At 33.8% G+C, this 26600-nt stretch overlaps 1 protein-coding gene across 6 annotated transcripts; it reads right to left on the reverse strand.

The window, feature by feature from the left end:
• Positions 1–18518: 18518 nt before the first annotated feature.
• LOC112282251 (tobamovirus multiplication protein 2A) lies at positions 18519–22889 on the reverse strand. Of its 6 annotated transcripts, none has more exons than XM_090250364.1 (6): positions 22673–22889; positions 20433–20826; positions 20205–20304; positions 19972–20052; positions 19303–19521; positions 18519–19057 (listed from the first exon to the last, which is right to left on the reverse strand). In XM_090250364.1, the coding sequence occupies exons 2-6, from the start codon at positions 20729–20731 to the stop codon at positions 18944–18946; spliced, it is 813 nt and encodes a 270-aa protein (XP_090106490.1). In that variant the 5' UTR covers positions 20732–20826; positions 22673–22889; the 3' UTR covers positions 18519–18943. The 6 variants fall into 6 exon arrangements, with proteins under 6 accessions (XP_090106490.1, XP_090106489.1, XP_090106488.1 ...); XM_090250363.1 differs by having other exon boundaries at positions 22591–22889; XM_090250362.1 differs by having other exon boundaries at positions 22536–22889.
• Between the last annotated feature and the right edge of the window lie 3711 nt (positions 22890–26600).

The following is a 26600-nucleotide window of genomic DNA, read 5'->3' on the forward strand; positions in this document are numbered from 1 at the left end:
TTGGTTATTAATAAATATTCAATCAAATTTCAAGATAAGAAAGTATCAATTTTATATATAAATTTTTCTCTATAAGGATAATTACAGTAATATATAATCATTAAGTATCAAAGAAAATCCAAAATATAATAAAAATACTCTAAAACATTATATATCCTTAAGATGAACTTTTTCCAAACTTCAATAATTCATATTTTACAATCGGACCATCCAAACAAACTAAAATTTTACATGAAGTACTACTGTACTTTAAACAACTATCAAAATAAATTTCAACTACAAATTTGTTATGAATCTTAAAATATCACCAAAATCTTAACAATAGGTTCAAATCCTTACTTATACATGCTTCTATGTAATTTTCTTCATATCTCACAAATTAAGTACTTAAATACCATAAAATTTTGATATATAGCTTTTTAACCTAATAACTCATATCTTTAAAAATTTTGAGTAAAAAATTCATCCAAAAACTCAAAATATGGCTCCAACTATTACTATCAATAAAACACCTTATTTATTACCTTTCAATTATATGTACTATCTTCAATGGCCTATAATTCCTTTCAAATATAGTAATTCTTTCTCAAAAGACATAGGTCTTAAAATCACCCTTATGGTCGCACCTCCCGATCTTTGAAAGCTATTGTATAACTTCTTATATCTTCAAAAGAACAACAATATGTCTTAAATAAATCTTAACTTCAATTTGCTATAACTATTTCACCTTGACTCTAAACCTTCTAAATTTTTCACACAAATTGTAGCCTAAATTATAAATCTTATAATCTTTGCTTTTGATTCTCAAAATCTCCTTTTGAAGTTGCCAAAATCCTTATTCTGGTCTTATGCAACCTTCTAAAAGCTTATTTGGCATGATCTTTGACTAATATGGATGAAGACCTTCATTTCTTGCCTTCATCCAATGTCAAGGACAAGAACTCGATGAAAAAGCAATTAAGACAAGTGAGCCTTCACTCAAAGATAGGTAACAAAATATAAATAAACAAATATGTATATTGAAAGAAAAACTGGAATTGCTATTGCCAAAAGACAAGAAAACTAGAGAGCCTTGAAACTAGACTGGAAGCAAGAAAGGGCTACGTGGTGACATTCTATAGGACCTCCAATATGTGTTGTCTTTGTAGGATACATGCCTTGACTTACAAGGTAAGTTTTTCTACGTGTGGGCCACATAATTAGCTTGATCTTGAAGCTAACAACATGTGTGGCACATGGCCAATTTGTTGACACGTTTCTAATCCAAAATGTCAATTAAAGACACTTATGAAGTCAAAGCAGTATCTATAAAGCTTTTAGAAAGCTTCCATATTAAATACTATAGAATTAACTTACTTTTACCTACTTTTACTTACTTCCACCTATTTATATATGTAATTATTAGCTTACAAGAGTATATCCATGATATTACCTCCTCCCTCCTTCTAAGAACGAGTTCCATGAGGAGCGTTCATCATATGTTGAGGAAATCTATGATGCGACAAATTATATTCGCCACATACTCTGATCTTTGTTCTCTTCGAAGATGATTGATAGGGCCTCTCAACCATCAATAGTGTCCCATACCAGGGCGGGAAGACCACCCAGTTATTTGATCATTATTCAGGCCTTCATAACTTCCTTTGAATAGAACATTTGAAACACCATCAAGAGTTGTTCCTACCTCTAGCAAAATCACCAAACATCGGGAGTCCCTTTTCAATTTGTGATACCAAATGCATTGTATGTCGCCATCTATTCAAGGAAAAATATGTCGTTCTTGAAGATCTTCATCTCGAATGCATCGTCTTGAAGGTTGTGACAATCGTAATGTCTCATCTGGTAGGTCAGCAAATGAAGGTTCTTGAGTCGAATCTACTGGTTGTTGGTTCCCTATCTCCTAAACACCACAACTACAAAGAAGCTATAAACAAGGATTGAAAGTAGAATGTTATCTTGCCTAGATGTTGTTTCTTTTATAAAGAAGGTTTTCATCTTGATTTTGATGGATGTCGTCGATGAAAAGCCTCCACCACCTTTGCTGCATTTGCAAGATTTTTTATTGGCTCCCATGTGCGTTCACTAATATCATATCCACGCCAATGGATAAGATATTCAAATTAATTTTGGCGCCGCCTTGAATCTAGGACTTCTTCTACTTCAAACTCTTCATTATTATCTACTTCTATAAGAGGAGGTAGAGCTTGTCATCTTCTTAGTATGTTCACTATCTCGTATGATTCAAGAAGAGACACGTGAAATACTAGATAGATTTTCATTGACTCCGGTAGATGTAAACGATATGCAACTTGATTAATTTGTGTAGAAATAGAAAATGGTCCAAGTCTTCGATAGTCCAACTTGTCACAAGGACGAGTGGTCTTGATATTATGACGAAGTAGCCATATCTTATCACCCAAGAGGAATGGTGGTTGTTCCTTTCCATAGACATCCACATTGAGCTTTTGTTGTTCTTAAGCCTCTTTTAACTACGCCTTCATCATTGCATGTAGCTCTGATAAATGAATCGCCAAATCTTTTGTAGCAGGATTATCAACTTTTAAAAAGTCAAAAGTATCAAGTCGTGGATGACAACCATAATTAACAAAGAAAGGTGTTTATTTTGTAAAAAAATGTACCGTGTTATTGTAAGCAAACTCTGCTAATGGTAAAAGAGTTGTCCAATCATCTTGTTGGTAATTAATGGTACATCTTAAATATTGCTCCAAAACTTGATTAACACGCTCCGTTTGTCCATCAGTTTGAGGATGGAATGCTGAAGATAGTTTTATATCCACTTTTAGAATCTTGAAAAGAATCCGCCAAAATCTTGATACAAATTGAGTTCCCCTATCTGATATAATATCCTTCGGTAATCCATGATAGCGATAGATATTTTCAAAAAAGAGCTTAGTTGTTTCTTCACCTGTAATAGATTTTGTACATGGTGCAAAATGTGCCATCTTGGTAAAACGATCTACTATCATGAATATAGAATTATAAGAACTTGAGATTGGAAGATCCATGATGAAGTTCATAGAAACAGAAGACCATGGTTGTTCTAGAATGGGTAATGGCTGAAGAAGTCCAAAAGGTTGATGACGAGGAATTTTTGATCTTGAGCAAACATCACATGATTGTACAAAATCTTTCACTGCCTTCCACATTTGAGGCCACCAAAAATCCTTAGATATCAACTCCAAAGTCTTATTATATTCAAAATGTCATGCTGTTGAAAAGTCGTGACAAACTTGAAGAATACGTAAACATGCTTCTCCTTCTGGAACATATAGGCGTCCTTCAAAATAGAGTAAGTTGTTCTTGAATTCAAATTTTAGAAGGATTATAAGATTTAGAAGAATTATTTTTGATATCATGAACAAGAAGTTCTGAAGACATACTTAACTGGACTTGCTTAAGAAAAGTTAAATCAACAGTCAATGTTGATTTTATTACTCGAAGATGAAATTGCTCCGGCTTCAAGAGAACCATTTTTTGTTGCTCAAAAGCTATATTTCCTTCTTTTGGTGCAAGATAAGAACGTCTAGACAAGGCATCAGACAAACCTTGTTGTTTTCATGGCCGATAAGTGATGATGAATTCGAATCTTGATAAAGACATGCTCCAACAAGCTTGACGATAATTTAATACGCATGTTGACATAAAATACTCGAGGTTTTTATGATCCGTATATACGGTGACTGGATTGGAAGCGCCTTCTAGATAATGATGCCATTCTTGAAAAGAATCCACAATTACAAGAAGTTCTTTGTCGTGGATTTCATAATTGATTTCTGTTGCTGAGAATTTTCTTGAATGAAAGACTATTAGATGAAGTTTGCCATCTATTCCCATTTGTGATAAAACCGCACCTAGAGCAAAGTCTGATGCATCTGTTTCTATAAAGAATGCTTTGGAAAAATCAACACGATACAAGATTGGTGTAGAAACAAACGTTGTTTTCAAAGATTCAAAAGCAACTTCCGCTTCTTGATTCCATTGGAGTTTGTCTTTACAAGTCAAACGTGTAAGTGGAGCTGCAACTCGAGAAAAGTCTTTGATGAAGATCTGATAGTAGTTGGCAAATGCCAAAAGGCATTGGACATCTCTTACCATTTTTGGGATCTTCCAATCTATAATAGGTGAAATTTTCTTAGGATCCATCATAAGTCCATCGTTTGAAATGATGTAACCTAAGAAATCGACTTGAGTAGTGTGAAATACACACTTTTCTATCTTGGCATAGAGTCTTGCATCTCTTAATTTTTATAACACACGACGAACATGAAGTTCATCTTCTTCTAGATTCTTAGAATAGATCCAGATGTCATCTAGATAACAGACCACAAAATCGTCCAAAAACTCTCGAAAAACATCATTCATTAGATGTTGAAAAGTTGTTGGTGCATTTGTAAGTCCAAAAGGCATGACGTTCTATTCAAAATATCCATACCTAGTTTGAAATGTAGTCTTCTATTCATCTCTTTCTCTGATGCGTACTAGATTGTATGCTCCCCGAAGATCTATTTTTATATAGATCTTAGCTTAATTCAGCTGATCAAGAAGTCCAGATATTAAAAGTAGTGGATACATATTCTTGATGGTAATCTTGTTGAGTCCTCGATAATCAACACACATTCGCAATGATCCATCTTTCTTTTTCACAAATAGAATTGGAGCTCCTACCGGAGATTTAGAATGGCGTATGAAATTCTTGGCTAGATTTTCTTCAATATACTCCTTGAGTTCAATCAACTCATTTTGTGATAAATTGTAGATTGGTCCGAATGGCAGTTGTGCTCCTTCTTGAAGGTCAATTGAGCAATCATAGGGATGATGTTTCGAGAGTGTATCCGCATTCTTTTTTTCGAATACATCTTGTAATTTTTGATATTAGCTTGGAGTGCCACTTGAAATCTTTCCACCAGTAGAAACACATGTGGCATAAATAATATATGGTGATTCTTTCATAGCAGCATGCAAGAAAGCTTTTGCATTTATAAATACGGGTTTAATTGAACTAGACTTATGACTATCTACTTGATTAACTACACTATTATTTATACTTTTAGAGATAGTAAGAGTTTGGAAAATCCAATCTATTTGAGGGTTGTATTTTTTTTAACCACGATAAACCTAAAATGGTTGGATTAGATGGAGATCTAATGATATTAAATACTACAAAGCTATTATGACCATTGATTATTACTTCTATAAGAAGGGTTTCGTGAATAATATCTCCAGAAGATAATAGACGACCATCTATGGCTTCTATATGAACAGGTTTAGTTTTCTTTACTAAAGATATGCTATGTCTTTTAGTAAATTCTTCATCTAAGAAACACACTGAGGCTCCTGAATCTAACAAGGCATAGGCTTTGTAATATTTAGGTCCTAAAATAACATTTAATGTAAAACAAGGAGAGGGCTCTAAGGAGAAAATAGGACTTTTACTAGATGTTGTACAAGGTTCCAGCCGCACGGTCACTATTGTAGCTCGACAAACTCATTTTCCGAAATATTATCTTCTTTCACAGCCATACTCTTCATTTTATGATTGCATCATTTTTTTGGACAATGTTGAGCAATGTGCTTTGGTTCTCCATAATATAAACATAATCCTTCTTGACGATGACGAGTCTTTTCTTACTCAGTAAGAGGTTTGAAACATACTGCATCAATTTGCATATCCTCTATGTCCGAATGTATGTGTTGAAGAGGTATTGGTGTTGCCATTGAATTATAGTAACGTTGAGGTCTACTTATATGGTTCTCAAATCGAAATTCAAAAAGGCGATTTTTGCACTTCACAGCAAAGTGTCACGGCCATAATCATGTAAGCTAATAATTACATATAGAAATAGGTAGAAGTAAGTAAAAGTAGATAAAAGTAAGTTAATTCTATAATATTTAATATAGAAGCTTCCTAGAAACTTCCTAGACACTGCTTTGACTTCATAGGTGTCTTTAATTAACTTTTTGGATTAGAAACGTGGTCAACAAGTTGGCCATGTGCCACACATGTTGTTAGCTTGAAGATCAAGCTAACTATGTGGCCCACACGTAGAAAAACTTGCCTTGTAAGTCAAGGCATGTGTCCTACAAAGTCAACACATATTGGAGGTCCTATAGAACGTCGCCACGTAGCCCCTAGTTAGATAGTATATATAGAGACAAGAGTGAAGGCTTCTTCACTCTTGTCAACTCCTTTCTTGCTTCTAGTCCAGGTTCAAGAGTCTTTAGTTTCTTGTCTTGTGGCAATAGCCATTCCAGTTTCCTTTTAATATACCTACTTGTTTATATTTTGACTTATTATATCGAGATAGCCTTTTTGTGTATATTTTCTCTCATCGAGTCTTTGTCCTTGACAGATTGACAAGAGTACACTTACAATATCAGAGCTTTGTTTTTCTTGAGTGAGAGTGGATTACCCCTTTCTCTTGACAAGACATAAGCGTATTAGAAGTTTGCGGATTACCCACTTTTAAACTGATATTGTTCTTAGTATCTTCTTTGTTATTAAGTCTTTCTTTTCTTTTGTCTTGAGCACTATCAAACAAATTTTTCTTCTTAGTGTCATTATGGCAAAGCTTGTTGAAATGAAGAGTGCAATGGCACAAATGCAAGAGCAAATGAGGGAATTAATGCTTGCGATGCATCAACTCAATTCACCAACACATGAAAGAACAAGAATAGCAGAAAGTAAGAATATAGAGATGATCAGAGCTGCTTCAACATCTACAACAAATCACGTTCCTTCTCCAATTGTACAACACCCTGTAAGCACTAGAGAACCAAGAATTATCTTATCCAAGAAATTTGATGGTACGAGATCTAAGTTTCGAGGGTTCATCAATCAAGTACAATTGGCAATTGAACTTCAACCGCAAAGCTATCCAACTCCAGGATCACAAGTCAGGTTTATTGGCACTCTACTTTCTGGTTCTGCATTATCGTAGTTTTCATCTTTTCTTGAACAACGAAATCTAATATTGGACAATTTGGAAGCTTTTTTGGCGGAGTTTTGATCTATGTATGGTAAACACGATGCAACTCGTGTTGCAACAAATAAGATCCAAATTCTGCGACAAGAAAATTGCTCAGTAACAGTGTATGCTTCACAATTTTGACAACTTGCAATTGACATCAAGTGGGATGATGCTGCACTCATCAGTCAATTTCTTTATGGATTGCAATACAAAGTAAAGAAATTGATGCTCAACTTACCTGATCCTCAAACTTTGAGTCAAGCAATCGATTTTGCGGTAAAATGTGATAATCGACTTTTCGAATTTCGATCCGAGAATCATTCACGGGAACCTCAACGTTATTACTCAATGGGAACATCAACATCTTTGCCAAACGTATATTCGGAAGTAGAAGACATGCAAATTGACGCGGTACATTTTAAACCCCTAACTGAGCAAGAAAAGATTCGTCGTCGTCAAGAAGGATTATGTTTATATTGCGGAGAACCTAAGCACACTACTCAATATTGTCCAAAGAAACGACGCAACTATAAAATGAGGGGTACGACCGTCAAAGAAAACAACATGTCGGAAAACGGATTCGTCCAGCTACAATAGGGACCATGCAGCTGGAACCTTGTACAATTCCTAATGAAGGTCCTATCTTCTCCTCAGAACCCTCTCCTTGTTTTATAATAGACTTATATTTAGGACCTAAGAATTACAAAGCCTCTGCTTTATTAGATTCGGGAGCCTCAGCATGTTTTTTAGATGAACAATTTGTTAAAAGTCGTAAAATATCTTTTGTACAAAAACCTAAACTAGTACATGTAGAAGTCATAGATGGTCGTCTCTTGTCTTCTGGAGATGTCACTCATGAAACTCATCCTATAAAAGTAACAATAGACGGTCATGATAGCTACATAGCTTTTAACATAATTAAATCCCCGTCCAATCCAGTTATTTTAGATTTATCATGGCTAGAAAAATATAACCCTCGAATAGATTGGAATTCGCATAAACTTGACTTTTCCCAGAGCATTCTTAATAGTTCTACCAACCAAGTAAAAAATTATAAGTCTAGTATAGTAAAATCCGTACTGATAGGTGCAAAAGCATTTATATACGCAGCAAAAGAAGGATCAACTTTTGCTATTTATGTTGCACCTATTTCTGAAAATGTAAAGACTTCAAGTGGCATTCCAAGTTAATATCAAGAGTATCAAGACGTTTTTGAAAAAAAGAATGCAGATATTCTTCCTGAGCATTGCCCATATGATTGTTCAATCGACCTCAAGGAAGGAACTCAGCCACCATTTGGACCAATTTACAGTTTATCGCAAGATGAGATGGCTGAACTCAAGACATATATTGACGAGAATTTAGCGAAGAATTTCATACACCATTCAAAATCTCTAGCAGGAGCTCCAATTCTATTCGTAAAGAAAAAAGATGGATCTTTACGAATGTGTGTTGATTATCGAGGACTCAACAAGATCACAATCAAGAACAGGTATCCATTACCTTTGATATTAGGACTCCTTGACCAGTTGAATCAAGCTAAGATCTATACAAAAATAGATCTAAGAGGAGCATATAATCTAGTACGGATCAAAGAAGGAGATGAATGGAAGACTGCGTTTCGAACCAGGTATGGACATTTCGAATATAATGTCATGCCCTTTGGACTCACGAATGCACCAGTTGCTTTTCAACATCTCATGAATGATGTATTTCATGAATTCTTAGACAATTTTGTCGTCTGCTATCTAGACGATATCCTGATCTATTCTAAGAATGTCGAAGAACATGAAATACATGTTCGTCAAGTATTACAAAAACTTAGAGATGCAGGATTGTACGCCAAGATGGAAAAGTATGTATTTCACACTACTCAAGTTGACTTTTTAGGATACATCATTTCAAATAATGGTCTCATGATGGATTCTAAGAAAGTCCAAATAATCATGGATTGGAAGATTCCAAGGACAGTAAGAGATGTTCAATGTTTCTTGGCATTTGCCAATTACTATCAGATCTTCATCAAAGATTTCTCACGAGTTGCAGCTCCACTTACACGCTTGACTAGTAAAGATAAATTCCAATGGAATCAAGAAGCGGAAGCAGCATTTGAAGCCTTAAAGACATCGTTTGTCTTTGCACCAGTCTTATATCGTGTTGACTTTTCCAAGGCATTTTTTATGGAAACAGATACATTAGATTTTACCTTGGGTGCAGTTTTATCACAAATGGGATCAGATGATAAACTTCATCCGATAGCTTTTCATTCAAGAAAATTCTCAGCAGCCGAGATTAATTATGAGATCCACGATAAAGAACTTCTTGCGATCGTGGATTCCTTTCAAGAATGGTGTCATTATCTAGAAGGCACTTCTATTCCAGTCACTGTATATACAGATCACAAGAACCTCGAGTATTTCATGTCAGCACGCGTATTGAATCGTCGTCAAGCTCGTTGGAGTATGTCTTTGTCAAGATTCGAGTTCATTATCACTTATCGGCCAGGAAAACAACAAGGTTTGTCCGATGCCCTATCTAGACGTTCTTATTTTGTATCAAAAGAAGGAGATGCAGCTTTTGAGCAACAAAGAACGGTCCTCTTGAAACCGGAGCAATTTCATCTCCGAGCAATGAAATCAACATTGACTGTTGATTCAACTTTTCTCAAGCAAATCTAGTCCAGTATGTCCTCAGACCCTCTTGTTCATGATATCGAGAATAATTCTTCGAAGTCTCATGATCCTTCTAAGTTCGAGTTCAAGAATAATCTATTATATTTTGAAGGACGCCTATATGTTTCAGAAGGAGAAGCACGTTTACGTGTTCTTCAAGCACGTCATGACTTTCCAGCAGCAGGGCACTTTGGATATAATAAGACTTTGGAACTCATATCAAGAGATTTTTGGTGGCCCCAAATGTGGAAGTCAGTCAAAGACTTTGTACAATCATGTGATATTTGTTCAAGATCAAAAATTCCTCGTCATCGACCTTACGGACTTCTTCAGCCATTACCTATACCAGAGCAACCATGGTCTTCTGGATTTCATCACAGATCTTCCAAGCTCAAGATCTTATGATTCTATATTTGTGATAGTAGATCGTTTCACCAAGATGGCACATTTTGTGCCATGTACAAAATCTATCACAGGTGAAGAAACAACTAAGCTTTTCATTGATAATATCTATCGCTATCATGGATTACCTAAAGATATCATATCGGAATGGAGAACTCAATTTGTTTCAAGATTTTGGAGGACTCTTTTCAAGATTTTAAAAGTGGACATAAAGCTATCTTCGGCTTTCTATCCTCAAACTGATGGACAAACAGAGCGCGTAAACTAAGTCTTGGAGCAATATTTAAGGTGTACTATCAACTACCAACAAGATGATTGGACAACCCTTCTGCCATTGGCAGAGTTTGCTTATAATAATACGGTACATTCTTCCACGCAACAAACACCTTTCTTTGTCAATTATGGCTATCATCCACGACTTGATACTTTTGATTTTTCAAAAGTTGATAATCCTACAGCAAAAGATATGGCAAATCGGTTGTCAGAGTTACATGCAATAATGAAGACGCAATTGAAGGAAGCTCAAGAACGACAAAAGATAAACACAGATCTATATCATAAGGAGCAACCACAACTCAACGTGGGTGATAAGGTATGGCTACTTCGTCGCAATATCAAGACTACTCGACCTTGTGACAAGTTGGACTATCGTAGGCTTGGCCCCTTTTCTGTTTCTAAACAGATCAACCCAGTTGCATATCGGTTACATCTACTGGAGTCAATGAAGATCCATCCTGTATTCCACGTGTCTCTTCTTGAACCATATAAGACAGTGGATATACAAGAAAGAAGACAAATGCCACCGCCTCCTATAGAAGTAGATAATAATGAAGAATTTGAGTTGGAAGAGATATTAGACTCAAGGCGGCGCCGAAATAAGCTGGAATATCTTGTTCATTGGCGCGGATATGATATTAGTGAACGCACATGGGAGCCATCCAGGAATCTAGCAAATGCATCAGCTAAATTCAAAGATTTTCATCAACGACATCCATCAAAATCAAGATGAAAATCTCTCTTATAAAAGAGACAAGATTGAGGCAAGATAACATTCAATTTCCTATCCTTGTTTGTAACTTCTTTGTATTTGTGACGCTAATTAGATGGAGAGCCAACAACCAGTGCATTCAACTCAAGAACCTTCATTTGCTGACTTGTCGGACGAGACATTAGGATTGTCACAACCTTCAAGACGACGCAATCGAGATGAAGATCTTCAAGAACGACATGTTCTTCCTCGAATAGATGGTGAGATACAACGCGTTTGGTATCACGATTTGGGAAGGGACTCTCGATGTTTGGTGATTTTGCTAGAGGTAGGAACAACTCCTGATGGTATTCCGAATATTCTATTCGAAGAAAGTTACGAAGGCCTCAACAATGATCAAATAACTGGGTGGTCTTCCCGCCCTGGTATGGGACACTACCGATGGTTGAGAGGCCCTATCAATCATCTTCGAAGAGAACATAGATCAGAGTATGTGGCGAATACAATTCGTCGCATCATAGATTTCCTCAACATATGATGACCGCTCCTCGTGGAACTCGTCTCTAGAAGGGGGGGTAATGTCACGGCCATAATCATGTAAGCTAATAATTACATATAGAAATAGGTAGAAGTAAGTAAAAGTAGATAAAAGTAAGTTAATTCTATAATATTTAATATAAAAGCTTCCTAGAAACTTCCTAGACGCTGCTTTGATTTCATAGGTGTCTTTAATTAACTTTTTGGATTAGAAACGTGGTCAACAAGTTGGCCATGTGCCACACATGTTGTTAGCTTGAAGATCAAGCTAATTATGTGGCCCACACGTAGAAAAACTTGCCTTGTAAGTCAAGGCATGTGTCTTACAAAGACAACACATATTGGAGGTCCTATAGAACGTCGCCACGTAGCCCCTAGTTAGATAGTATATATAGAGACAAGAGTGAAGGCTTCTTCACTCTTGTCAACTCCTTTCTTGCTTCTAGTCCAGGTTCAAGAGTCTTTAGTTTCTTGTCTTGTGGCAATAGCCATTCCAGTTTCCTTTTAATATACCTACTTGTTTATATTTTGACTTATTATATCGAGATAGCCTTTTTGTGTATATTTTCCCACATCGAGTCTTTGTCCTTGACACAAAGTCAATTGCTTGACTCAATGTTTGAGGATCAAGTAAGTTGAGCATTAATTTTTTTACCTCATATTATAATCCGTAAAAAAATTGGCTAATAAGTGCAGCATCATCCCATTTGATATCAGTTGTAAGTTGTCAAAATTGTGAAGCATTCAACGTTACTGATTGATTGCCTTGTCGTAAAATATGGATCTTATTGGTTGCAATATGAATTGCATCATATTCTCTATACATGGATCAAAACTCCACTAGAAAAGCCTCTAGATTATCCAATATTGGATCTTGTCATTTAAGAAAAGATGAAAACCATGATAGTGTTGAACCTGAAAGAAGCGTATCAATGAATCTAACTTGCAATTCTAGAATTTGATAGCTTTCGGATTGAAGTTCAATCACAAGTTATACTTGATTGATAAATCCTCGAAACTTGGATCTGGTGCCATTAAACTTCTCGGATAGGACAATTCTTGGTTATCTAACACTGGAAGGACATTCGACCATAGGAGAAAGGACATGGTTTGGTGCAGATGTTGAAGCAGCTTCAACCATTTCTATATCTTCACTTCCTGCCAATCTTGTTGCTCCTTGTGGTAGTAAATTGAATTGATGCATCGCAAGTATTAACTTCCTCAATTGCTCTTGTATTTATGCCATTGCACTCTTCATTTCAAGAAGTTCTGCTATGTTAACACTTAGAAAAGAGAAGATGTTTAATATCGCTCAAGACAAATAGAAGAGAGGACTTGAGAATAAAGAAAATACTAAAGACAATATCAGTTTATAAGAGGGTAATCCACAACTTCTAATATGCTTATATCTTATCAAGAAAAAGGGGTAATCCACTCTTAATTAAGATTAGACAAAGCTCTCATATTGTAGGTATATTCTTGTCAATTTGTCAAAGACAAGAACTCGATGAAAAAGTAATTAAGACAAGTGAGCCTTCACTCAAAGATAGGTAACAAAATATAAATAAACAAGTATATATATTGAAAGAGAAACTGGAATGGCTATTACCAAAAGACAAGAAAACTAGAGACCCTTGAAAGTAGACTGGAAGCAAGAAAGGAATTGATAAGAGTAAAGAAGGCTTCACTCTTGTCTCTATATATACTATCTAACTAGGGGCTATGTGGCGATGTTCTATAGGACCTCCAATATGTGTTGTCTTTGTAGGACACATGCCTTGACTAACAAGGCAAGTTTTTCTATGAGTGGGCCACATAGTTAGCTTGATCTTCAAGCTAACAACATGTGTGGCACATGGCCAACTTGTTGACCACGTTTCTAATCCAAAAAGTCAATTAAAGACACCTATGAAGTCAAAGCAGCATCTATGAAGCTTCTAAAAAGCTTCCATATTAAATACTATAGAATTAACTTACTTTTATCTACTTTTACTTACTTCCACCTATTTGTATATGTAATTACTAGCTTACATGAGTATGTCCGTGACATCCATTCATACATTGCTTTCATCCTTCCAAATAAGCTTTTTTAGTAATTTAAATTTTCATCTTTGAGCTCTTATCTTCTCTAAAATTTTATACTAAATATATAAATCTTATATAATTTAAATAATATATTTAAAATAAATAAACTTCAAAATAAATTTTCTTATATCAATTATTTTTAAATTAATCTATTAATTATTTTAATATATATCAAGACTTATAAATATGTTATATATTTTAATTAATTTTTATATACTATAAGCAATTATAGTATAATAATGGATCATAAGAATCTCAATTATTTCATATTAGTATATATTTTGAATTGTCATGAAGTCTATTGGAGCATGTTTTTATTAAAATTTGATTTCAAAAGAATTTATCAATTCAAAAAACAACAAGATTTATTAGACATATTTTCTAAATATTCTTATCTTGCATAAAAAAAAAATACAACTTTTGATCAACAAAAAATGATTATCTTAAAGTTGAAGCATTTTTATCTTCAAGCAATGAAATCAACATTGATTGTTGATTCAACTTTTCTCAAGCAAGCTCAATCAAGTATAACCTCTGATCTTTTTATTCATGATATCAAGAATAATTCTTTTAAGTTTTATGATATTTCTAAGTTTGAATTTAAAAATAATCTATTCTATTTCAAAGTACAATTATACATTTCAAAAAACAAAGCATAGTTATGTATTTTTCAAGCTCATCATAATTTTCTAATAATCAAATATGTAAGATATTATAAGACTTTGGAATTAATATCTAAAAAATTTTAGTAGCATCAAATACAATAGGCAGTTAAAGACATTTGTTAAAAATTCAAAACTCCTTATCATCAATCTTATGGATTTTTTCAATCATTATCTATTTTGAAACAACTATAGTCTTCTATTTCTATAAAATTTATCATAAATATTTCAATTTTAAGTTTTTATGATAGTAGATTTCTTTATAAAGATAGAAAATTTTATACCATATATAAAATCTATTACTAAAAAAAAAAAAAAAAAAAAAAAAAAAAATTAAGCTTTTTCTTGACAATATCTATTGTTATCATGGATTATCCAAAGATATTATATTAAATAAGAAAATTAAATTTGTATCAAGATTTTGAAGAAGTCTTTTTAAGATTTTAAAAGTAGATATAAAGTTATCTTTAATCTTTTATCTTCAAACCAATGGACAAATGAAGCATATAAACGAAGTTTTGAAGCAGTATTTAAAATTTACCATCAACTATCAATAAGATGATTAGACTATTCTTTTACCATTGGTAAAGTTTACTTATAATAATACAATATATTCTTCAATGTAAAAAATTCCTTTCTTTACTAATTATAATTATTATCCATAACTTGATGCTTTTGACTTATCAATAGTTGATAATCTTGTAATAGAAGATTTAAAAAATTATTTATTTGAAATACATATAAAAATAAAGATACAATTAAAAGCTCAAGAATGACAAAAGACCAATATGGATGTTTATTCTAAGGAACAACATCAGTTCCATAATGGTCACAAAATATGGTTATCTCGTGACAATATCAAGACTAATTGCCCTTATAATGAATTCAATTATCATAGGCTTAGACCATTTTTTATTTTTAAATAAGTCAATTCTATTGCTTATCAATTATATCTATCAGAATCTATGAAGATCAAACTCGTATTTTTTTTTGAGTCATATAAAACAATAAATATATTAAGAAGAAAAAAATTCTATTTCATCTTATAGAAGTGGATAATAATTAAGAGTTTAAAATGAAAGGAGTCTTACATTCAAGGCAGTGCCAAAATAGGTTAGAATATCTTCTTCATTGGCATGGATATGGTATTAATAAATGCACATGGGAGCCAATAAAATATCTTGCAAATGTAGTAAAGAAGGTTGAGGCTTTTCATTCATAATATTTATTAAAATTAAGATGAAGAATAATAAATCTTTGTTATAAAAGAAATAAGATCCAAAGAAAATAACATTCTACCTTCTATCCTTCTTTGTAGTTTTTGTATATTTGTGGTGCTAAAGATATGAAAAACCAATAACTAACAAATTCAACTCAAAAGTTATTGTTTGCTGACTTATCAGAAGAGACATTGTGATTATTACAACCTTTAAAATGATACAATCGAGATGAAGATCTTCAAGAACAACATGTTCTTTCTTGAATAAATGGCAAGATACAATGTGTTTGGTATGACGATCTTAGAAGATACTTTTGATATTTGGTGATTTTATTAGATGTAGAAATGACTCTTGACAATATTTTAAATATTTTATTTGAAGGGAGTTATGAAAGCTTCAAAAATGATCAAATAACAAGGTGGTCTTTCCGCCCCAGTATGAGACACTATTAATGGCTGAGAGGACCTATCAAACATCTTTAAAGAGAACAAAGATAAGAGTATGTGGCAAACATAATTTGCTGCATCTTGGATTTCTTCAATATATGATGACCGCTTCTTGTGGAATTCATTCCTAGAAAGGGAAATAATGTCATGGACATACATATTTACTCTAATAATTACTTATGTAATTATATGGAAATAAATAAAAATACATTAATTTTATAATTTATAAAAAAAAATTCTAAATATGACTTTGACTTTATACATGTTTATAGATTAGAAATTTAGTCAATAAGTTGGCCACATATGACATGTTTTAAAAGCTTGTAGAACAAGTTAATTATATGGCGTACATGTACAAAACTTTCCTTGTAAGTTAAGATATATGTCTTGCAATTTGGACACATATCAGAGGTCCTATAGTATATTGTCATATAAGTGCTAATTAGATAGTATATATAGAGGCAAGAGTGAAGCCTTCTTTACTCTTCTCAATACATTTCTTGTTCTTAGTATAGTTTTAAGAGTCTATATTCTTCTTGTCTTTGGAAATAGTCATTCTAGTCTTAATACTATATTACTTTTTAGAATGAATATTTATTCTTCTTGAGTTATACAAGAGTGTTTTAAGATTCTTCTTATTTTGATTTATATCCTTGACAAAATTAATACATGTCCTATAAGAATTAAAGAAAGTTATTAGAACTTAGTATTTGTAAATTGATTCATTTTTAATATTTTATGGTTTAATAAAAAGAAATTTATATTTATATTATTTAATAGTAAATTAAAAATATATTATAATATAATGATAAAGAATAAAAATGATCACATCACTAAATATTTACTCAATACACATAAAACAATAAAGCTAGAAGAATCTAAATTAAATCTTGTAAGTAAAATTGTGTATTGAAAACAAGAAATTTGTCTTCATCAAAGAAATATTATATAATTACTTTATAGATTTGGTATAGAAAGATGCAAACATACATCTATTCAAATATTTTCAACTAATAAGTTAAAAACTAAAATAAGAAAAAAAATTATTGATAAATAATTATATTAAATATTACTTCATTATATAATCTATATAATATTTATATTTTTATATAATAGGATATGTGAAAAAAATTATTACAACTCTTTAAGAATTTTATTTAATTTCAATCATAAGATGTTTAAAGTATTTAATAGAAACAAATAATTATAGTATATTTTTTTATAGATACCAATTATAGTAGATATTTGAATATTAAAAGATCTTTATTTAATATTATATATAAAATTAGAGAAGCAAGAATTGATTGGAATTCTAAATATTGACTTATTGTCATATTAAGCACTATAAATATATATATATATATATATATATATAGTATAGATTAATGATGCTTTCAAGACAATATACCTCCAATATTTATTGCCTTAATCACAAATAGTAGAAGAAGAACTAACTCAAATCTTAAAAAATAATCAAATTAGTTTATAACTCAATATTATATATAAGGACAAAACATATTGAGAGACAGTATCAATTTATTTGAAAAAAAGATAAAGCAAGAAACATCTAATTATATTACATTTCTATCTCTTAATAAGAAGCATATATCTTGATTAAAATTACTTCAAATCCTAACTTTTATAAACTTAGAGAAGCCATTGGGATGCAAAAGATTTATCTATTTGAAATTAAAGAAATTTAATCCTAACTAATCTTAGAGTAGTGGAAGTGTCATCTTAAACATCATTTTGAATAACATTGTACTTGAAATCTAAAACTTATGGATTAAACTTAGTATATCTATAATAAACAGTTTGCTAGAGTCAACAAATTAATTCTTTCAAAATCAAGTGCCACTATATTCAATTTTAGAAACATTAGAACTAGATATTGGCACTTGTTTTGCTTTAGAGGGAGTTGGAAATAGATTGCAATTCACATGATCAAAGAGCCTTCTTAAAAACTCAATCAAGTAAATAATTATTCAAACCATTATGAAGTTACAAAGACAAGAAAGTATAATAAAAAAATCCATATGCTTATGAAGAAAACCTCTCATCATATTAATATTAATTTTTCAAATTGAAGAAAAACTCTATACACAATTCAATACTAATGACAGTAGTTACAATAAAGAAAATACTTAGTATCTTCAAGTCATCAACTTGTGTTTGCAAAATTCAATCAAGATTTAACATAAAAAAATTGTGCATTAACATTTTGCTTAGAATGAAGTTTGAAAACAAGAAAGACTATTGAATAAAATGCACTACTACATCACTTTATTAATCACCATGTCTTTGTGATAACATGACACCAATCAATCATCCTATCAGATATGGCACAATATAACGTAAACCAATAATCTACACTCAAAGCTACACTTGTTGCACTAAAACTTACGGTTCCTTATTTAGTTTATATATTACAATGATTTTCAAGGTGTACTTAAACTCAGCAAATGGAAGAGCTAAGTAGTACTTAAGACTTGTATCTTTGTACTCTGAGAAATGAGATTGTTTTTCAGTCAACATATTATGCATTAGCTATTGCAAAGAATGATATTATAATATATAGGAGAAACAATTTGCCCAATAGGACTAATATAATACGTGCACTATAACAGCCACTTCTGGCCATTTATGCTGGCCTGTGCAAGACTTCATTGTTCTATACCAGTCAGGAGTCTGAAAGCCACCAACACTGGAGATAGAGATAGGAAGCTAAGAATATCACGAAGTCAAGGTATCCATGATCTGCATGAGAATCCAATCTTGTTCACCATTTCAAATCTTAGATTTTTAGCAATTTCTACTCCCAACACCGTAGAGCGGCTATCACTCACGCTCAAAAGTAGAGAGTGAAAGGTATGCCCATTTTCCTTGTAAAAGGTACAAATTAAAAGCTAGAATAGAGTGGAAGATGACAAAGTAGACGTGGTCTACATGATGGTGCAAAAATTCTGTTGCTCCACTGGACCAGGTGTCTGATTTGGTTGTAAGGGTCTCCTCGACTCAGACGGTTTAGATGTGAACTCACTGGTGTCCAAGCCATACTGCGAAAACACAGGGCTCAATTTTCGGCACCAACATATCCAAGTGAAGCACAAAAGACTCCACGGGATTTTAAAATTAAAAAAAAAAAAAAAAAAAAAAAAAAAGAACATAGCCCAGTATCTGTGACAGGAACCTGAAACAAGCAACAGAAAATCACATGACGATAGATAGATTTACGTCAACAGAAGTTGCCAAGTTGTTATAAACTGCTAAGTAAAGTTTTGTGCCAAAGCACAGAATGTACCTTCTCTCGCATCCTTGTGCTCCAAGCATCGAGACGGGGAGCTCGGGCTTCTACTGCAGCGGCAGAACCCGGAGCAGGGTTGGCCTGATTTACCTGCCGGTTGCCTCCAGGCTGACGGCCAGCTGACCTGGCAGCTATGTAGTCTTCATCACTATCATAGCCTCTTTGTGCGCTTACCGTGACAGCCCGGAGAACAAATGCAAAAAATATTCCAAGTACCTGCATTCGTCAATGTGTAAGATCATTGCAAAAATGTTTTTTCAAGTTATGTTGGCAGATATAAAAAATAAAAAATAAATAAAAAAACGAGGACTCAGCTGATTAAGTGAAAGCACACTAATGGGGCAAAACATGCATGATTTTAAGGGAAGAAAATAGGTGAATTAGACGCACAACAGAAAAATTCATGAGACTGAGCCTCAAGCAATCTAAGTAATCTTCTATCCATTCCCAAATACTCCTTGACAAGACACCACAGCGGACATATACAAGATGATCCTACTGGTGAGTTGGACAAAATTCAAGCATTTGTATTCGAGAATCTCGCTGAATTCGAAACTTTCACAAACGACACTCAAGGACAGCAACAAATAACCCTGAGGACCCAACCAAGAAAGCAACTAGCGAAGATCCTGTTCTAGATAATTGAAGTCAGGAAGAGGAACTTACATCTCGCCAATGTCGGTCAAAAAAAAGAGCCGCAATCACTGCGAATTGTGCCAATATGAGCACAACTTGAAGTACACTGTACTATTTTTTTTCCATTAAGGAGAATTTCCAAGCATGTTCCAAATGTATCTGACCTTGTGAATGAACTGATGGACTCTACTCACACGTTACTAATTGTATTAATTCGTTTTTTCCCATCAAAATATTTTATAATGAACTTCAATGTAGGATACACAAGAAAGACAGAAGCTGTTTTTTAACTCCGCTGCAACATGGCCAGTCAGGGAGACAAAGCATGTGATCGCCCCGGCACATAAGAACACGTAGATGAACCTGCAGCAGCCACTTCTCAAAATGAGTGCACCTCTTTTTTCCCAACTTGGCAAAATCATCTTCAAATTCATCTCAGGAATTACGTGCATGGTCACATTGCTCAGTAAGACAGTAAATATATAACGTACCAAGGAGCAGGGAGGTTTGGCAGCTGTAAGTTGTCCTTCAAGAGTGATCTTGCAAGGTTCTCTGTAATAGCTCCTTCACGATTGCGCAGTTCAGCAGGCAAACTAAAGCCCCAGCTGGACAAAGCAGGAATACCACTTGATAAAACAAGAGCAAAAGAAGACGATCGTGGTTCATGACCCGCGACAGAGCTCCATTCTCTCAGCATCCACAGGGAGTAGATTATCATGAATGTCCCAACGAGAGTCACCAAGAAGTTGATGGACTTAAGGATGCACTGGAGGAACCCCTGGCAAGACATTTTGCCCCTGATAGGACCGAGGGGCTACAGCACCTGGGTTGCCCAACGAACGCAGTTTCTCATGTGGAAGATGAAGATCCTTGTGCCACCAAAATCTGCATCAGAAGGGGCGAATCAGATACTCATTATCCTGTATAACAATATGTACGTGATGTACACCGACTTGACCTAGGATTTCTCCTCAATTTTCCGTGCTCATTCTGCATGCTAATCCTCCGACGATATACCAATTAAGTAATCAAACATGTTCGAAACTTGCATCTTCATTTAATCATCAGCGAATCTCCACGTTGCTATTATGAGGTTTAAGCTAACATGCTAGATAACAATTTTAGACTTTAGAGCCCATTGAAATTCGAAAGAGCAGAGTGGATAATCGCTGACAACTACAATATGCAGGTGTGCCACTCTGACACGAATTCCTGACTATGAATTGCACAGAGGATTAAAACAATTTACTGCAACATGTAGTGATGCGGACAATAATGACATTCAGGACAGTACTCTATCAACATTGCATTTGAACAATTGCAGCGGATTCCCTACACCTTAGTTAGCAAGGCGATGAGGGGGCAACCCTCGATCTCATCATGTCTAGCAGACGAATTGAACTATCGCAACATTGGATCTGTCCCATTCTTTCCACTAACACGAATTACAATCCAATCGAACCCCTAATTCCAAACGCGCGTAAACGCAACACTCGCCCTCCAATCGCATCACCATTCCACCTCGATACAATGAGCCACCTCGCATGCCACGAAAGGTCAATCAAACGCTTACTAAAATCATTCAAAACTTGGCTCCGATGGTGCTCACGGAGGAATAATCACAACGACAGCCACACTCAGGATTCCAAGACAACTCACTCCTCCTGCTCCTCAGAGCCTCGGATGTTGGCGTCTCAGTTGTGAGAGCGCCACCTCGCGCCTCTTTTCTTATGTTTAGTTCCTTTATTTGTTTCGAAATATTCTCACTGACGTCCGACTATTGGGTCTCTCCCCAACTTGCGGCGCCAACGCCTATTTTCATCATTCCCTACACTCTTATTTCAGCGTTGAAAGTCACCGTTCCCAGCTCCAATCGACATAATTTCGATTTAACGGTGCGTTGTAGTCCCCGAGAAAAGAAAGCTTGTCCTAAATCGGGAACATTGCTTTAATATTCTGCTTTAACTCCATTTGAAAATGGATCGATCTGAATGTTGTGTAAGAAGATGTATACATAGCAATCAGAACCATAGGTAACACTTCTTCACAAGGCTTAAGTAAGTGAAGTATATTCAAGGGTAATGAAATCAGTGCAAGTGCAAGCTTCGCCGACCTATGAACTAGAAAACTCGTTCAAAGTGGATTAACTCCATAGCAAGTCATCGAACATGAAGTTGGCAAACGCCAGAGCGTAGCTGACTAAAATTGAAACGTAGCAACTAGTTTGCAGAATTGAGAAATTCGGCTCGAAGTGAGCCTCTGGCAAAACGAGGCTTAGCTTGCAATCCCGTGTCAAGAAGTTATTCCAAGGAAAAAATGCAAGAGATTGCAACGCTGTGTATGATATGGTGAAATTTTCAGCCCACTTCGGGAACTTTCATCAATCAAATCTTCCACACTCAAGTCCCTGCAAATAGAGCATACAATACTGGAAAATCAGACTGTAGAACCAAGAGCGTAGCCCAAGTCATGTACTACGTCAACAACGTTTCTGTCAAACGACTTCGAAAAAACACGCTCGTGTGGGTGATCAATCCCTTCGTTTCAAGAGCGCGAATTACAAGCACTTCTTTCGCCGCGGATTTTGTAGCTACCCGAGATTCGTCGATTCGAACCTCAGTGCAATTGGCCAACACATTGGTTTCCGACCTCACGGTTCTAAATCTTCGTCCGATGTCAATCCTTCTGCGAAATCACCAGAATTCATCGTCACACCGTCGTTTCAATGCACCTCGGTTGGTCGAACGCTCAATCCAAGCCCACACGACGGCAAGTCGGTGAGGAGGGGGGATCCTGCGCCGACCCCAGCGTTGGTTGGCATCGCCATCGCCATCGCCATCGTCGTTGTTGCGAAGCGGAGACCTGACAATTGTGGCCTTGGAAACAATGCCAGCCACGTGCCTCTAATCATGGTTAACTCACTTAATTCGAATAAAGAAAGTTAATTGAGTGTGAGACTGGATTCCACTCAATTCTAGTACACAAGAAAATTTTGAAATCCCGTTGTACAAAAAAAATTGTGTCTCTTTCGTTTGGGTGCATAATTTCACGACAAATTTTACATTGATTCCTTAACGCAAATTGTTCTTAATGCGACTATTTAATTATGTATTTATCTAATAATGTAGTCTTATTTTGTTGTTCTTTTTTATATTACCAGATTAAAAATATTTATGTATACTTGAGGCATGGGCATGCGCCAATAATGTTTTAGTAAAATTATTTTTAAATCAAAGATGAAAAGCAATTTAAATATACTTTTATCAATGTTTATTTTTATTTTTGTGAAAGTATCAAAATAAAAATATGTATAATATTATTTAAGGTTATTCATATTGTGACACAATATGAATAATCACCAAGACATGATTTAAAAATAAAATATGTATTTATGAAGAAATATAAATAATAAAAAACTTAGATTTCATTTTATTTTATTTTTTTTCTAATTTGTATGTATATATGTATACATGTTAAAATAACCCACCCTATTGTGGGGAATAAGGGGATTTAGGAATGAAGAAGGCTAGAAATGGAAGAAGTGTGAACTAGGAATGAGGGGGTCAAGATGAGGGCCATGACTATAATAATGGTTTCTAGAGATGATCCATTTTTCCAATGATGGATATAATACTTAACAATTTTGTACAACATTATATGTTAACAAAAATAATTTATTTTTGGAAGTAGAAAATGTGTGCATTTCTATAATTGAAGTAGGTATTGCAAGCTAGTCTTTATTCATGTATAATATTTTGTAAAGAACATTTTTTTTTTTTTTTTTTTTTTTTTTATATATATATAAGATTTGTTGAACTAAGCTTGAATTTTTTTTCTTTTTTTCTTTCTAATTTTTGACTCATTGATTATGAAAAAATGCACATATGACTCTCAAAAGTTTATGAATAGAAAAGCAATAGTGCTAGTCTTATTTATTAGATGTTCTTGTGAAGTTCCAATTTTATTTTTAAATGAAAGTTTCATCTAATATAAAGATGTAGTATGTAAATACTTCACTCAAAGAAAATCCTGTGTTGTGTGTCTTGGCTTCTTAAGGATTATAGTAATTAATATTTTAGCTATCATTAATAATTTTAAGTAAATAATAGCAAGGTGTGTAGGAAATTTTGAAGAATTCCTCAAATATTGACAAACTTGTAAAATTCAAAAGGGTGTAAACAAGATAAAAGTTATGTTGGTAAAACACCATTTTTATGTCTTTCTTTTGATATTCAAAGAGAACTATTGGCATTTATCGTGTTCTTAGTTGCTCCATCATGAATTAATAATTAATAATATAGCTACAGAAAAAATTAATCAAATAATTTAGTTATCAATAATATTTGAATAAATGTATTTAATTATAGATGAATGTGTACTTATTGTACAAGACAAGTAAAAGTATGATTAAATGTTGAATGACTCTTAATAATCTTATTGCTAAGAGTAATAATTTGTATTCAACTTCTCAAGCACGTTGTCGTATTACGTGCTTTCCTGCTCGAGAACGCGCCGGGCGTCTGGCTGTAGAAGGTAGTATGGAGATTTGCCGATAGTCAAGCAGTCTATCAGTTTTTGGCTGCTGGAATATAAACGACTGCAACAATGTACCGTAAATCTATACGGATGCTCTTCGACTGCTTGTCGAAGTCTTTTTTTTTTTTTTTTTTTTTTTTTTTTTTTTCCAGCCGATAGGTCTCTAGACGTTATAGAGAACTGCAAACAACCCAAACTATTAATCTTCAATACCCCTTTGTACTTACAATCTTGTATCCACTGACTGTCCTGTTAGATTAACCCAATAAATTTCATTCACTCCGCATACTCAATCCTATAGACACCCCTTTAATCCTTCAATCACAGACGTAACTCGATTTTACAAAACAGTCAAGAGTATTCAAACCCACTTCATTTAAAAATCCCGATTCACCATTACAACACTGACTTCAGCAGCGATTGCCTCAGTCTTCCCAAAACTCTACGAAGAAGAAAAATCCAAATTCTATGTCTTTCCTTCCCCGACCCAAAGCATGAAGCTCCTCTCTCTAATTCCCTTGATCTTCCAAAAACCTCCAATGAAAAACCGAACTGGTAACCTTGCAAAAGCTTAAAAACTCGCTCCCCCCCCGATTCCCCCGAAAAAAAAACCTCCCCCCTCAAAACTATATCCCCCCCTAACCTTATCCTCTGAATTTCTTCAATCTTCCGTCTTAGATCCGGAATTGGCTCCCACCTCAAGCTTGGATCCGAAATTGGCTCTCGCCGTCAAGCTTTCTCCTCCGTTTTTACCTTTAAGAAATCCATTTACCGAAAACAACGTTCCCTGAAACGGCACAGAGAACAGGACAGCCTGAAACAGAATCGAACCCCGTAATCGGGACCACATTGAGTCGCCCGACCAATTCAGGTCCTATATTGGGAAAGATGCCCGTAGTAACCTGGATATTCCCGTAATTGGGTCAAATTGGTCCTCGCGTCAGATTGGCTAAGACCCGTAGTAAGACCTGGATTTCCCGTAATTAGACTGCATTGGGTTGACCGGCCAATTCAGGTCTCATATTAGATAAGAGGACCCGGATTGGATTATCGAAATTGGATCCAATTGGCTCCTCGAACCCGTCGTGTGAATTGGTCCTTCTCTTCCTGCTGACTCCCGTTATTGGAATCGAATGGAGCATTTCAGTATGCCCCGGCTGACTGTAACGGAGTGACTGAACCTGACTACTCAGTATTTGTACTGGAGTTGGTTGATGCTCCCAATATTCGAGGTAACTGAATATTAATAAAATTCCCCTTTCTTTTTATTTTCACTGTATACTCGTGTTACAACACGACAACGTTGTTCCATGTTCATTATTCATATTGTTGGAAAAAAATAGTACTTAATCTTATAGTTTATGTTGAATAATTATGAATCTTTAATTTTGATATTAAACCCAAAATATTATACTCAAAAGATAGGTTAAAATATGTTATATGGTTGCAAATATGACATTAAGCATATATGTTTTATTAAGTTGCAATTCTTTATTTACAATTTACAAAGATTAATAAATGTTGTATTGTTTAATGAATGCATTGACTAGTATTAGTGCCTTATATATCTAAAATAGGTTATGCATTTTATTTTTGATATTTAGGAGTATTGATACATATTCTTGTAAACTATGTGTAAGCATTAAAAACACAAAAATTAAGTCTGGAATTAAACATCATTGTAATACTATATGTTTAAAGTAAAAACAAATCAATGTAGTAAATTTTACATTGTTCAATATATTACAATGAGCTTGGATCTGTTTGTACAAGAGTCATTACAATTTAACCAACATTGACTTAGAAATATATCTATTAAAGACCATATGAAACTTCTTATTAAATTGGTACTATTTTTTATTTTTTTATTTTTTTATTTTTTTAAATCTACCTATACAAATATATATATTTTTTAACCACTATACAAGTAGAAGTTTTTCCATCATACATTAGATACATGTTTGAACAACCAAATTATTTTTTTGCTATATGTTTTATAATAATAATATTTTAAGAAGACATCATGGGCATTTTTTTTCACCTTTAATTTCAACCATACTGTATAAATAACTTTTAGTATATACTCTCTTGTTGTATCAAATCTTTATAGAAAAAGATTTTTT

Source organism: Physcomitrium patens, chromosome 5 (genome assembly GCF_059467195.1).
Source record: "Physcomitrium patens ecotype Gransden chromosome 5, ASM5946719v1, whole genome shotgun sequence".
Classification (NCBI taxonomy): domain Eukaryota; kingdom Viridiplantae; phylum Streptophyta; class Bryopsida; order Funariales; family Funariaceae; genus Physcomitrium; species Physcomitrium patens.

Excerpts from the sequence above, each read along its gene's own strand:
- LOC112282251 (XM_090250364.1), bottom strand. The coding sequence starts at position 20,731 with ATGTCTTGCCAGGGGTTCCTCCAGTGCATCCTTAAGTCCATCAACTTC. Across the intron at positions 20,053-20,204 it reads ACAGCTTCTGTCTTTCTTGT|TACAGTGTACTTCAAGTTGT; the intron begins GTATCCTACATT and ends GAAAAAAAATAG. Across the intron at positions 19,522-19,971 it reads TTGACCGACATTGGCGAGAT|GTACTTGGAATATTTTTTGC; the intron begins GTAAGTTCCTCT and ends TGACGAATGCAG.